General features: G+C 41.4%; 1 protein-coding gene across 2 annotated transcripts in view; it reads right to left on the bottom strand.

The window, feature by feature from the left end:
- The window catches only part of LOC138188430 (zwei Ig domain protein zig-8), a 59,768-nt gene extending 45,713 nt beyond the window's left edge, over nucleotides 1–14,055 (bottom strand). Inside the window, exons 1-2 of one of the 2 annotated variants that reach the window (XM_069130198.1) lie at nucleotides 12,664–14,055; nucleotides 10,515–10,698 (exon numbers count right to left, since the gene is read on the bottom strand). In XM_069130198.1, the coding sequence (XP_068986299.1) occupies nucleotides 10,515–10,644 (130 nt within the window). In that variant the 5' untranslated portion in view covers nucleotides 10,645–10,698; nucleotides 12,664–14,055. The remainder of the gene's footprint in view (nucleotides 1–10,514; nucleotides 10,699–12,663) is intronic. The other variant, XM_069130188.1, reaches the window with a different exon arrangement.
- Between the last annotated feature and the right edge of the window lie 401 nt (nucleotides 14,056–14,456).

Genomic DNA, 14,456 nt, shown 5'->3' with positions numbered 1-14,456 from the left:
GATGAGATAAGAAGAGAAGAGAATACCAGCGAGTAAAGAAGAGGCTACCGGAGAAAATTGCTGACAACTGCAGACGTGTCTTAACGATAAGGCTCTGGCAATCTAAGCATATAATCTTCTTAAGAGCTTTGCCGTTTAATTAAGAAAACAGTATTATAAACATATATAGTAACATAGAAAGCTCCTTTTTGTGGTTACTTTATTACACGAGTATAGACTGATTCTTACTATCAGGTTCACTTACACGTGTATGTTTTCATCGTCGACGATAGAAAAACAAACCAAATACAAAACTACTTACTGCGTTTTGATAGAATTTAACGTTAAGCAACTTTGTTATTTCTTTCATAAATATTATTAATATAAATGACGATGAACGAAAGTGAGTCTCCATCAACGTACATAAGTGAAAATGCAGAATGTTTTTCATTTCTTCGATTTTAAAGATATTATCTACAACACCATATAAAATTCAAAAAGTTTCATCTTAAATTATAGACAATTTTGGTTTTCTTCGTCTTTCGTGTTCTTTATCTCGACTGAAAAAGTGTTTTAATCTTTAAAAGGTACCGCTCGCAAAGAAACGCGTGTCTATCTATTCTTTGTATCGGAATCGAGTATCTTTCAGGGTACTGAAACCATAAAGTTCGCTTTGGTAATGAATCCTTGTTCCTTGGTCTTAAAATAGGTACATTTTACTCGTGTTTCGACTAGTGTTGGAAACGCGATAGAAAAATGTACAGCTGGAAAATGGGTCGATCGTCGATCTATAGACGTTGATAATAGATCAACATCGAAACCAGCAAACTGTAAAGTACGAAAACATCTTTTACAAGGAGTCCTTAAAAAATGACATTTATCCATCAACGTCAGAGGCACAGGACAGGATTATGCAGTTTCAACTGAAATTCCGGAGATTTGTCGTTGAAGGTTCAGGATTGTCGAATCGTTTGTTCGATCGCGATTTTGACACTGACGAATCGGGATGATAGATGTGCCGAGAATTCATTGCGAAATCGCGGTAGCCTATCGAAGTCGTCGCGCAGTTTCGACGCAGAGAGGAAGAGCAAAAAAAAGAAAGACATCGTGCTTTCAACGAAACACGCTCGATTCGAATGCCTTAAAAATTCCGTCGATTTCGTTCCGATCAAAAATATGTATTAATGTTCGTTTAAATTTCCATAAGTTGTTCGGAAGCTTCAAACATTTCCTACGCGACGAATATCGTTGGTATCTTGATTTTTCCACACTAATAACGACGAATTTGCGACGAGACGAAACAAGAAGGATACACGCACGTATGTGTTATTCTTCCAAAAGTTGTAGCGTTTATTCGTCGAAAAATAATTCTCAGTTCTAACAGGCAAAGTAAGTATTGACGCGCATCGAAAATCACGATATATCAAACGAATATACCGATATTCCCATCGCAATTATCATGTTCGATGAATTGAGCTCACTGTATACTTTTAATCTCGCTATAGATTGTTTATAAACACGTTCGTTTTTACCTGTCCGTTTCCATGCAAATTGAAATTGCATTTTCGCCGATGCACGATCGAATATTATACCGCGAATCAAAACGTTTCTCGTAACGGATATACCTATCTGGCCGTCTATTAGTTATTCGCGAATCATCGAACGGTAAAGTTACAAATGACAAATGATACTAGAAACGAAGATCGAATATACTCCCGCATTCGTCTAATATCCATATGTATGGGCTTACGTATTCCTCGAGTTTGGAAATGTTTTGTCAGTCTAGAATCGCATCAAGCCTCGTTCAGACTTTTGTTCAAGAAAGAATGGAACGACATCGTTGTCTGCGTCGCGCAAGCTGCACCACGCTTTCCGTAAACGTCGCATCTCGCATAAATATGGAAATTTTGAAAGTGAGGTTCAGCCATTCGGCTCTCGTCTTTTCACGCAACACCTTCGCGTTCGCGTTCGCGTTTGTATCCGTATCCGTGTTGCGTCTCGTTCGTTCTTTCCACACGTTTCACCGATATGCAGTGTCAGAAATATCTTGAAAATCTCGGCTGCACGCATCGCGTAAAATGATATGCTTTGAATATTAATGATAGAAACGTTTTTTTATCCGATACAACTTCGAGGACGTAGTGAGGAAATCCTTTCTGCGATTCTATTACGATCGACCGTATAGAAATACATACTTCTTACTCCCATGGTGGCTCGTGAGAGTATCGCGCTACGCAGCTTTCGCGTGGAGAAGATCGATCTACGAAATTGAAAACGGTGGAGCGTAGAGGAAAAGGCCGAAGCGCGACCAACGAGATAGATACATGTATATATCTCGTACTTTGCTTTGGCAGAGTCCCAAAGGAATCGCCATAGCTTCTCAGATACGAATTTAAACCGGTCCGCATAAAGTTCCGCGGTTCTTTCCGATCGATTGTTTTCTTCTAGAAGGTCGAACTATCTTCGATTTACGCGTTCGCCGGATCCCGAATAAATTCACCGCGCTTTCCCAAAAATCCAATCGATTCTTCCTCGTAACAGATAGCAAGACGAGATTTTCCTTCCCGCTCGTTAGTTCCGAAAAAAAGAGCGATTTTTCGTTTTCACGCAGCAAAAGAAATCCGGTTTACCTCGTTCGACGGACAATGCAGTTTATTCGTCGCTCGAGTAACAAACTGCTTCGATAACGCGAATGATCAAGTCCGTTCGAACAAATTACAGACCGCGAGATTCGACGGAATCGAGACATTTTTGACGGTCGGTAGTTTCGCTTCGTTCTCGACTACGGGTGCATTTCGATTTCGATGCCGTGTCATCGCGATCAAGAATACGGAAACTATACCGTGTAGACTGTAACTAGAACACGAAAGTTACGGAAATTACGAAATAGAACTCTTGCTATCGCTTCCATTCTTTTCCTCGTCGAAGGGAACGGAAGTTTCGCGAATCGTTTGGGAAATAAGTTGGAAGAACGCAGCAACGTTATGCGAGCAAGTTGCCGCTTTTCGATCCCGCAATACTTCTGTAAAATCTTTTCCATACGCTGATGCATAACAGTAGCGATAAAAGGCAGGGACTATCTCCTCTTCGTGGGTTGCGCTCACGATCAGGATTTCGGTCGTTATATCGGAGAAATTCCTGATTTTTATGTATTGTCCCATCGAATCGTATCTTTTGACTACTATCTTTATTTTATGTTATGGTTATGTTACAATTCTTGTTTATCATTTGTGCTAATCGGTATTTGTCGTACTTTGTGTTTCTTGTAAAGAATCGGTGCAATTATTTACAGTTGTAAAATGTCGTTCATAGCACGATGATAAGTTTCTTTGATAAATATGTCTCGATGCAGTTGAATATTTCATACGCTTTTTACCCACTAGATCGTCATAGAAATCCTGAATCCTTCGAATATTCCACTAGTTTCATACCGTATCATCTGTCTTCGACATGCAATGAATCAGCGCTAAGTAAAAAGCTCTCGATTCTTTCGTTATTCGATCTCCTAGTTATTTCGAAAGCACACCGTTTCTCTCACTTATGCTCGCTATACAGAGTTTTCACGATCGATGGGAATAAAAATAAACGGTAAAAATCCATAAATGATTTAGACCGATCTAAAACTGTCATGCACTCGTTGCTCGATATCCTTGAAAGTACAGTAGAAGATATTCGACGAAATTTAACGAAACGATAACGCTCGCAATTTCCAGGTAAAACGGCAAAATTGCAAATTGAATTCGTATACAGGGACGAATAGACAACGGAGCGGACGTATGAAAGTACAATGTACCGTGTGCGGATTCTTATCCCAAAAATTTCAATATAGAGGCATAATTTCCCGCGTAGAAATGTCATGTACGCATAGGGGGACGTCATCGTTTAAACGGTTGATCCCGTTATAAATTTCAGATTAGTTACCCGATTGCTCCATATTTTCTCGACAACTAAGCGGGGAGAGAAAGGAGTGTCTCGTATCGGTGACATAACAACATCGTAAATTGCGGATTGATATATCACCTGGTTTGAATATTGCGGTGACTGGCGTTATTTGTCGCCTTGATCTATGAGAATCTTCTGGCGCAGCAGTGAAAAACAACGCGGGCCTGTCCATAGGTTAAATATATTCGCGCCTGCGTATCTACGATCGCGAATATTCCATCGAATGTACCATCCGATTTGTTGACTTTTATTTATCGATATTAACAGCTACTGATAAATCTCGTTTATAAACTTACTATTTTATACGAATATCGCACATACACGCGCTTCCATATATCTCTGTTTTAATTCTCCAAGTCAGATTTTTCAACGTCTCGTACTCGTCCGAATTAGCTCGCAAAGAGCGTCATTGCCGCGCTGCTAATTACGAGCTATTACGACTTTTTAATTAGTCTTTAAAAACTTCTTCATCGAATCGGTTTTTAAGCGTACGTTTCAACAATGGCGCGGCGCAGTGTTGCGGTAGGTCAACCGGAGACCAAAGAGACGCAGGAAAGTATTATCGGATAACTCTAGCCGTAGGCACTCGGTTGGAAATTTATAGATAATCTCGAGTCTTACAATCGAGACAGTGACGTCTTTCTTCTTCAACCGAAACGAATTGTCCGAGCGGAAGAAAATGTAGAAATATCGGCGGACGACTTTCCATTACACCGAGCAAAGCCTCCTATCTCGAGGTCCTTGCTACTGAAATTCACGACCGTGTGTTTTAGCTTGTGAACCATTTTTCAAGTTATTTGTTATTTTTAATGAAAGCGTAGAAGATAAAAACGAAGATAACTGAATTCGCCAATGAAGAAGCGAATAATTCTTTTCAAAAAAGGAAGGCCTAACGTCCCAACGACGAGATAATTTGTATTCACCGAAACAAAGGTTAATCGATGTCAAACTTCGAAGTGATTTGAAACGCTTAGAATTAACCACTATCGTTGTTCTCTTTCGATCGGGTATTCTAATTATTCTAATTATTCGGAAGAACCTAGCACCTGGATCGATCGATCTTATCTCAGTGACACTCCTTTTGTGCCGAATTCCTCTGAGATATGTTCACAGTTGAATCAATTGCGACCTACTGCGTTAAATGAGCTCGGAATTTAATTGCTAGCCGCCATAAAGGATAATCCGTCTTTATACGAATTGCAACAATATCGTTAGTGTGTTTAGTTCGAGTCAGGGACCTCTCTCTCGGAAGTCAGGAAATTCTCTCGATAAAGTTGGCTAACCTAGCCAATCGAGCAAGTCAAATAAAATATTAATATACGTGTATGTTCAGCTGTTTATTATTACCATCTTTTCAATATAAAATCATATTGTAAAAAAGTGAAATTTTCAAGCTGCACGCAATACTTTTTCATCTATATTGCGGTTTATTCGTGCCATTTCGATAAAATTCGATTTTTCCATTTGAAACAAGATTCATAACCAGAATGAAAATAATTCCAAATTATTCTAAAATAATTCCAGGACCTATTATACGTGTATCTACATAGATCCATCTAAACTACGTGATATATGGACATATTACATGGTACAATCGAATTTGAATATAATTTACTTAGTAAATAGACGAGAATGTTAATCGTAAGAGAAATGGGAAAACGAAACAGATTTAAATAGTTGTTGAACGATAGGTTTATCTCGTGTCCCTTTTGCTCTGATAAAATTAATCGATAGTTTCGATCCTCGAACGAACCCGTGAGAATTTTCGCAGATGTTTGTTCGGATCGGTCGAGTACGAGTTAACGTTTTCTAGTAATACAGTGCGCGTGAAAGAAAGAAGGCTGGGAAGTTTCGTTCTTTTACTTTTTTGACGTTTTCGTCGCCATACTTCTACCGCAGAGGGCACTTACACTCGTAAACGTCTTAGCAGAGGTGTTATTCCGGAACGAACGTTCGTTAAATATCCAACGGAAGGAAGAAAGTCGACGGTCGGCTGTGCCAACCGATCCAGCCACTCCGAGAGAATTTGATCGTTTTATAGGGAAGAAGAACAGCCACCGATAATCCGTTCGAGAAACGATCCTTTTCTCTCTCGCGGTCAAACCACGGATGATGGATCGATTCAAACACGTTGCATCTCGTAGCAATGGGACGTTACGCCTCCACTTTCTTCCGTCAGTCAATGATTTCAAGCGGCGATAAACGCAACGTGGAAATTTAGAATATTTTACGGTTGATAAAATTAACTACGCGTAGTCGACGATATTCTCCGCTTTACGAGACGATATCGAACTTTAAGCGTTCGACGATCGACGATACTGCGAGGTATGACGCGCGCACGACTATCGACATTCTGACTGCTTTTATCGTGGAATCGAACGTGAATCGCGATCGTTTGGCAATCAGATTCTCCGGTATCGCGGCGCCTTTAAATGCGATGTACGTGTACTTTGAAAACGGGTCTATCCAGGTGTTTGTACAGTAAGGTTCGCACGGTATTTGCGGTATTGCAGCGTACGTCAAAGAGAAATTGAAACGCCGAGCGTAAACCACATTAGTCGTGTATGACTCATCAACGTAGCTGTAATACTGCCTTCGCGTTGTTAAATAAACCTAATTCCAGCCATCAAATATTGAAGGCTGCCACGAACTTCTACAATTTGATGCTTGCCTGCTAACGTAACGTAAATTCTTTGAATTATAAATGAGCGTAATACAGAGGGATCTCTCGCTATTGACTTCTCTTCTACGCGTTTTCATTATTCCTGTTACTTCCACGTTTCGTCGCTTATTTTCACCGTCCATTTTATCAGAATCTACGAATATTTACCCAGTTTTTGAATCACAAGAGCTCGCGAGAATTACCTTCAATTTCTTGTCCAAGAGTTTACATTGCGGCTGGTTTTGATCGAGTGTTGTCGAAAACTTCAAAGCAGCTACCTTTATCGGAGAAACGACGTAATTTCATCGGTCCTCCGTTATCTTTTTATTTACTTTCTAATTCGTTGCTTGCGCAGCTTAATTTTCTACCTATAGACCGTGTCAAAATACCATTCCTCGACAAAAGCTTTGAAACACCTTCTATCTTTACAGGACAATAGTTTTCGAAGGAGCGAATTCTACAGTCGACGGACATGTTTTCTTACTTTCCGGCGGATTAAGTCCACTACTGCTGGAAGCGCGCATACACGTTGAGAAGCTCTACAAAAATACAATCGCCTCTTCTTTCTTTACTAGATCACGCTTCTTCGATAAAGAGCAGATCGTTGTATCTCTATAACGAAACGAGCCAGCTGAACTTCGTATCTTCGCTTCGATTAAAAACGCTGCAATTCATCGACAATTCATCGATTCAAAGAGCACGTGTTAATATCAGATGAGAATTGAAAGCAACGCGATCTGTGTAACAATCGCGTTCAAAGTTTGACGAATGAACCGGTATATTCTCGTATATACGTATACACACATATATACATATACATACGTATGCGTTGAAATATGTGTAATTTTCTATGCTGCACTGGGTCAAATGCGTAGTAGAGATGCTTGTATGTGAGTGTCGGTGTGTGGAGGTATGTGTGTGCACGGCGTCCCGAAAAACAGATGACTGTAAACTAGTCAGTCAGTTAACAGTCGGTTAAGAGTCGATTAACAGTCGGTTAAGAGTCAGTTAAGAGTCGGTTAAGAGTCGGGTATGGAAGAAAGTGCTGAGACGCGTGCAAGTATGTATCGATGAATATATAAGGAATCGTCCATGAAATAAATATATTACTATTTTAATATGAATCGTTAGTGTAAATTTAGTGTTCCTATAACATTATCTCGGCTCCAAAGATCCACAATGCTCAACAGTATGAAATTGAGTCGAATGTATATACGTAATAATAGGCGCGCTTACATTCGTGGGTGTTTAACGGTTAGTCGCTGTGTTCTTGTGTTCCGCGCGATGTTTTTTCGGAGGAGCGGAAGAAATCCAGAATACGGCTCGACGGGAAACTTACGTCGGGTAACAAAGCACGAAGAAGTTGTGAAAGCAAAATATGGCAAATTATTAACGGTGGCGGTTGTATAGGGGGAAGTTTCGCGAACGTAAATTCGTCGTTCCCTCGGATTTATGGTCGGAATCTGCGTAAAACGAAATAACCGCCGGTCTGTAAACTATGGTGTTCCATTTGCAGGAAACGCTTCGAAGCTAACATAGTTACGAACGTCGCATCATCGTGTCATTACGTCGTACGTAGTCGGTGAGACAGCAATAGACACTGGCGCGGAAGATAGCGACTGCGATCGCGATACGCGACACCGGCCGATACCGAGGAACACGCATCGAATCTATCCAACTATAACTTTCGGATAAACGTGTTTACCGCCGGCAAATGTCGAGTTTGCTTTGCAAACCGAGAACGCGGAATCGCGTTTCCGCCCTTTACGTTCCCAAACTTATTTCGCCTATCCGGCGTTTTCTTTCAACTTTTACGTTTCCTCTCCTCCGCGGAATTTCGATATTTGTTTTTCGAAGGTTGCTTACAAAGGAAATCAGCAAACAATGATAATCTAGAGAGACGCCAAACGAAAATGTACAGAGAAGAAAGAAAAACCGTTTGTTCCTATCGAATAGAAATTCCGTATTTCGATGTTTTATCCTATCGATTCGCGTTTTAACGGACTTTGATATTCAGGCTATCGAGATTTCTAGAATTTATTCGTGTAACACTCGACGGAGGGTCCTCGCGGTTGTCGACGGAAATTGTTTCGAAAAGAGCAAGCGAAACACGTACAATTTGGCAAGCTGCTAGTTTCAATATTTATGAGTTAAGAGTTTATCCTCTTTAGAGAAAGCACCTCTTTGAAAGTTGTAGCAACACTGTGGACGAATGGAAACGAAAGCAAATAGAAAGAAGTTTACCTGCAGCGTTTCTGTTTGTTAACAGTGCATATACACGCGTACGTTGGCGTAAAAAATATTTCTGGCTGAAAATTTAACTGGCAACAGGATCAGAAGGTTATTATTATTATCAATCGCGTAAAAAGCAAATTACATGTAACTTTACGCACGATATTCTATTAAAATTGTTCATTCCAAGAAACGCAAACGTAATCGTCCGAATCGAAGCTCGATTGTAGCGTAAAAGTTTTCCAACGATAAAACAACAGGCTGCATTCTCGCGAAAATATTTGCAACGCGATATTTATTAAACGGAGGATAATCGGAAATAATTGATAAAACGGTCGGGAGAGGAACGAGCGCTGAGAGTATTGTAAAAAGTTCGACGAGCGGAATATTTGGTTCAACGAGCTTGTCGCGCAGATAGTACACATGTAGCGATGTAGGTACACAGCTGCTTTTTAAAACGTGCGTGCGTGCAACCGCTCTTTTAGTTGACCGCAACAACATTTGCAAAGTCCCTAGGGATCATTGTTTTCTGCAATGCGTTTTTATTTGTCCGCGACGAGCCATGGCGAGCCACGCCCGCACACTAGTTAACGTTAATTTCCACTTCCTGATTCCTCGCCCCTCCGCGCTACCATTTCGCTCGTTGTGCACGTTTTCAACATTTCTACCGTTTCCAGTGTTTTCGGCGTTGCCTATCGTACATCCATCAGGTTCGCCAACTTTTACGACAATTCCATGACGCGTCATAGTCACTGGCGCGAAGATAAAACGTTTCGCGCATGGAACCAACTTGGCTGTTTCAAAGAAGAACTGCTTTCGCATTTTTTAATTACGTTTAACACCGGTTTCCACGGGAAAACATGACTCTGCGAATTAGCATGCTCCGATCTCGCACCGTAATAAAAATGCTGCTGCGGATCGAACAGAAAGGTATGTACGTACTTTATACGTATATACTATACCGCGATTCGTGAATTTTTCCATGCGCGTTAAACGCACGTGACTCTATAGGTTAATCGTTAACTATCGCGCAGTAGGAATTTTTATCAAGTACGTACGTTATTCGGATTCGGATTAAGCCAAAGAGAAGAAAATTTCGATGTGCGTTTCAATTACTCGATGGGTAACTTTTACGAGAATTAACGAGACTATGAAAGCTTAGCAAAATGAGAGTAGATTGTGAATTGTCGCGCTGGCCAGTGTTGTTAACCGGATCAAATAGGAAAATTCTAATCAACGAGAGACGAACGCGAGCATTTTACTCTCGATAAATCGAGATTGCGCGCGTGGACAACCCGAATAAACAGACCTATGTACACACTACGAAAAATTAGTGACAAAAGGTAATTGAACAACCTGTATATACGTGTATATAGCATCGAGCTGTATTACTTTTCGGATTGTACCATGGATTAAATGACACGTTAATTTTCTCTTCCCTCTCCGATTAATCGATTTTTTAACAAGAATTTAACGCGAATCAATTCAATTTCGAGCGAAAGAACTTCCAATGACAAGCACGCTGCCCGAGTTTCATACAACAGCTTAAAATTAACTTTCAAAGTTACGTAGTCGAGTTAACTTTTTCTACAAGGACAACTTTTGTTCGATTACAAGTTCAATGGACAAGAAGAGAACGTTTTCTTATCGTGACGTGTGTAATCGTGCCAGAGTACGAACAAATTGTGCATCGGCTTACCGTGCAACAGTAGCGAAAAGAAGAAAATGCAGATCATCTTGGCCAGAGCTGGCGCGCACCAACCGCTCCCGTTGACGCTGTACCGTAAATCCATTCGCAGAATCTTCACGGTCCATCGTTTCCGGTACATTTCGCAACACCAGCCTCAAAGTCGTGCCAGCTCAAGTGGAGCGATATATCTTTTCTGCCAACAATAAACAGAAATTCACTTTCCGTTGCGAATTCTCGTCGTCCGCGAATCTCCTCGTTTTTGTTCCGTATCTCACCCATCGATACCATCTCTTCTCGTTTCTCTTCGTTAACGAAAATTACTCGCATCGAAATACATGCGCGTAACACTTGTTTCGCCTTTCTTTTGTTTCGTTTTCATCAATTTTAATTTATACTTACAACAACAACTTTTTAAACACAAGCAGCCACTTACTTTCAATCACCTACCAATTTATTAACAAATTCTAAATGACGCTACAAGTATTCGACAGATCGTTAAAGTCTCGCGTTAATCGAAAATAAATACCCTGCGATCGAATGTAATAATGGACATTTGCGTAACGCGAACCGTGTACATTACAGCAATATGTACAATAATAATATTTGTTATACAATTTATAGCCTGACCAGAGGGGTTGCCGATACGAAAGCGACACGACAGCAATTTCACGATGTTTACAATTTCGATTATCTATTCGTGGATTTATTACCGGCCGGTTATTACGCGGCAATAATCAGCCTGTTGTATGAACGAGCCGACAACCGTTGACGCGTCTGCGAGACTGGCTTGTGCGTAAATTGAAATCAATCTCGAATACAACTCTATCGTTGGATAATCGCTTAAAAGGGTAGTCGCTTTAAATGCGCACGAAAACTGTTTAGCTTCGTTTCCGCGTTTTAAAGCGGCACGCGTTTAACCTCCTCTCTCTTTTCACCTATTTTCCATTGATCATTGAAAATTTATCTCTTCCAGTAGGAAATTCAACAAACGCGTAGCGAGCGAATTTCTGATTCAACGAAGCCTGCTTCTCTTCGACCGATTATTCGATCGAGATCGAGATCGAGATCTAGATCTACATACAAGTTTTGGATCGTCGCGCTGTAACAGTTGTGACTTGGAGACGTCCGTCAACATGACCTGATCGTTGCTGCATAATATCGTATAATAATTGGCAAGACTAATCGCACGCAGGTGCAATACCGGACTTGACATATTAATTTTGCGCGTCTGTCGTCGTATCGTGTAAATTTCGCTTAAACTTCAAGCCGCCCTTCTAATACCCAGAACTAGAAATCGAATTTGTTCACCAACCTTGAATAAATACTACCGAATAAGCTCCGGATTTATTACGGCCTGTTGATTCGATTCCTCTCGCTACATGAACATCAATAACCGTTATCGTTGCACGCGTCTCCTTTTTACTTTGATCGATGAACGTGCACCGCCTGCTTCGTACTGTTTGACGATCGACGAGTGAACGGTCAAAATGAATTTGCGCAGAAATAAAAATTTGCTTTAAGTATTCGAATCGTGAATTTTAATACCTGATAGTTTTCACGAGATAATAGGCAATGTGTTTTATTTAATATTCGAATCGTATATATCCGTATACATTTCATTCTTCGTATGCCGCACAGTAAATCAAAGGCAGAGTTGCTCCTAGGAGCAAAGTTCGCAAGTTACGATTGTGGTAGAAAATTCTAGGGAATCAGTTTCAGGCAGTGAAATTTTCTATGACGTCTAAAAATAGAAAACACGATTGTTTCTTCCTCTGTAAATCGTTTATCCACGATTGTCCACGAAACAGTTCTCTTATTTCACGAAATATTTTCATAGATTTGAAAATTTAATAACGATTGTTAAGCAAGTATTTTTACTGAACTAGATATGTCGCGAAACAAACGAAAGAAAGAGCTCTAAAATTTTCCCAATTGATCGGAAGATATTTTCTAATTATCCGGTAAGCGATATTCTAGTCGAGTAGTGACGAGTAATTTTCGTGGAAAATTTAGTGGATATTATGCAAACGCAAATGTAAATGTAACGCGAACGCGTGTCCGACAGCGTTGTCACGGTCGAGTCAACGAACTACGGTGAAGAGCTGACCAGGCTGCTCTATGTACCGTACTTGATGCATTTTCAACGTGAAAAACGTACCGTGATCGCCGAAGCGACTTGCGTCAGCAGTTGTTGATCCGCAGTTACCGCTAAAACACGTCTATTGCAGTCGTGTCGAGGCCACGGGTACTTTTCTTGTCCGCTGCATTTCTCTTGATTTTTTCCGAAGCGTCCCGTTGAAGCTCAACGTGGGAACATTCATCTTCACACTTCACTAAACATTCATTGTTTCGGTACGATCACGCTTCACTTCGAATTTTCAGTTATCATCGTATGTTATGCTTTTTTCTTAACTACACACTCCGCGAACTCACACGACGTTTATCGTTATAACGCGTCCTCAAAAGCCACGCAGTGGAACAGATCGGTTAAAAGGTAGCCGCAAGTAGGAGAATGGATTAAGTTTCGAAACCGCCACCGGAATTTTACCGCGACGTAGGTACGATACCCGTCGTATATAAATATATATAATAATTTTTAAATCGATCATACAGAAACACCACTTTCAATGGCTAAGAAGTACGTACAACCGAAATTGGATAACGCGTCTACATTGGTAGGTAGGTTATGCATATTTTTACGAGTCTGTTCATTTTTGCAAAAGAATTTTCGACAAATCACGCTGCGTTACAGCCAAATCAAATTACATGCAATACAAAAGGGAAAAGAGTTAGATTAACTTACGGTATCGCATAATATGTAATTACAGTTACAGAGTAATTCTATTTCCACATAACCTAACTTTCACGGTCGGATCTTCTCGAAGATATTTGAAAGAACCATTTGTTGCAAAACACTTTCTTATCGATTCGTTCGACGATGGATTAGTTGCACAGTTCACAGCGAACAAGATATCCCGAACAAATCAAATTTCCACGTGACAAACGGATGCATCCTGCGCGAAGATGCACTAACGGAACATGGAACTCGCGATGAGTCCGCGCAGTCGACGATCGCCAATCTAGTCGGCGGTGCTTCCGTTTTCCTTAAGTGCCACTCGTTCGTCATTCAGCACGCACACTCCGTCCTTCGTAAACACGTTTCGTCGCGTGTGTACAAGCATTGCCGATACCGCGGGCAGCGCCGGTAGACCGACTGAAACGAAATCGCCGCGCCACGCCGGAGCAACAGAGAGAGAGCGAGTGGAGGGGGGAGGGCGGCATTCACCGTCAGAAGGAAGGATGGAAGGGAGGAAGGAAGAGAGGAAGGAAGAAAGGATTGGGAGTGTGAGGCAGTCGGAGGAAGGAGAAAGGAGCTGGTAAGATGGATAGGCAGATAAGTGGACGATCAAAAGGAGCGAGTAAGCGGTGTCGAAAGACGAGTCAAGAAAAAAGTGAGAAAAGAAGAGAAAGAGTGCGAGAGAGTTGCGTAAAGAGATCGGTGAGCGAAATGCTGCCGTGCTGAAGACCGCGACCCAACTGCGCCCGCGCTTAGCCAGATATCAGCCCCCCTCCCCTACCTCCAACCACCGGCGGCGTAGACTCTTACCACCTCCGCCTCCGTTGCCGCCGCGTTTCGCTCGCTCGCTTCACTCCGCTCCACGAGTCCATTCCGCACCACACTGCTCCACACCGCGCTACACAGCTCTACACTGTTCCACACTGTTCCACGCTAACCGTCCTCCTACCAGCAATGCCACTGCTGCTGTGCTAACGTAGTCAGTCGATAGCGCTCCTATTATTATTGCGATGATCGACGCCTCGACCATTATGACCGACGTCGTATCCGTTGCCTGTTAAATTCGATAGCGCGATTCCTTGTTACGATCACGGATCCTTGTCCCACGACTCGATACTCCGCGGTTCTATCGCGATTCGACAACGATATCCCTT

This window comes from Bombus flavifrons, chromosome 2 (assembly GCF_040668555.2).
Source record: "Bombus flavifrons isolate JBK064 chromosome 2, iyBomFlav1_principal, whole genome shotgun sequence".
Lineage (NCBI taxonomy): Eukaryota > Metazoa > Arthropoda > Insecta > Hymenoptera > Apidae > Bombus > Bombus flavifrons.
This window is presented reverse-complemented; position numbering and strand designations above follow the sequence as displayed.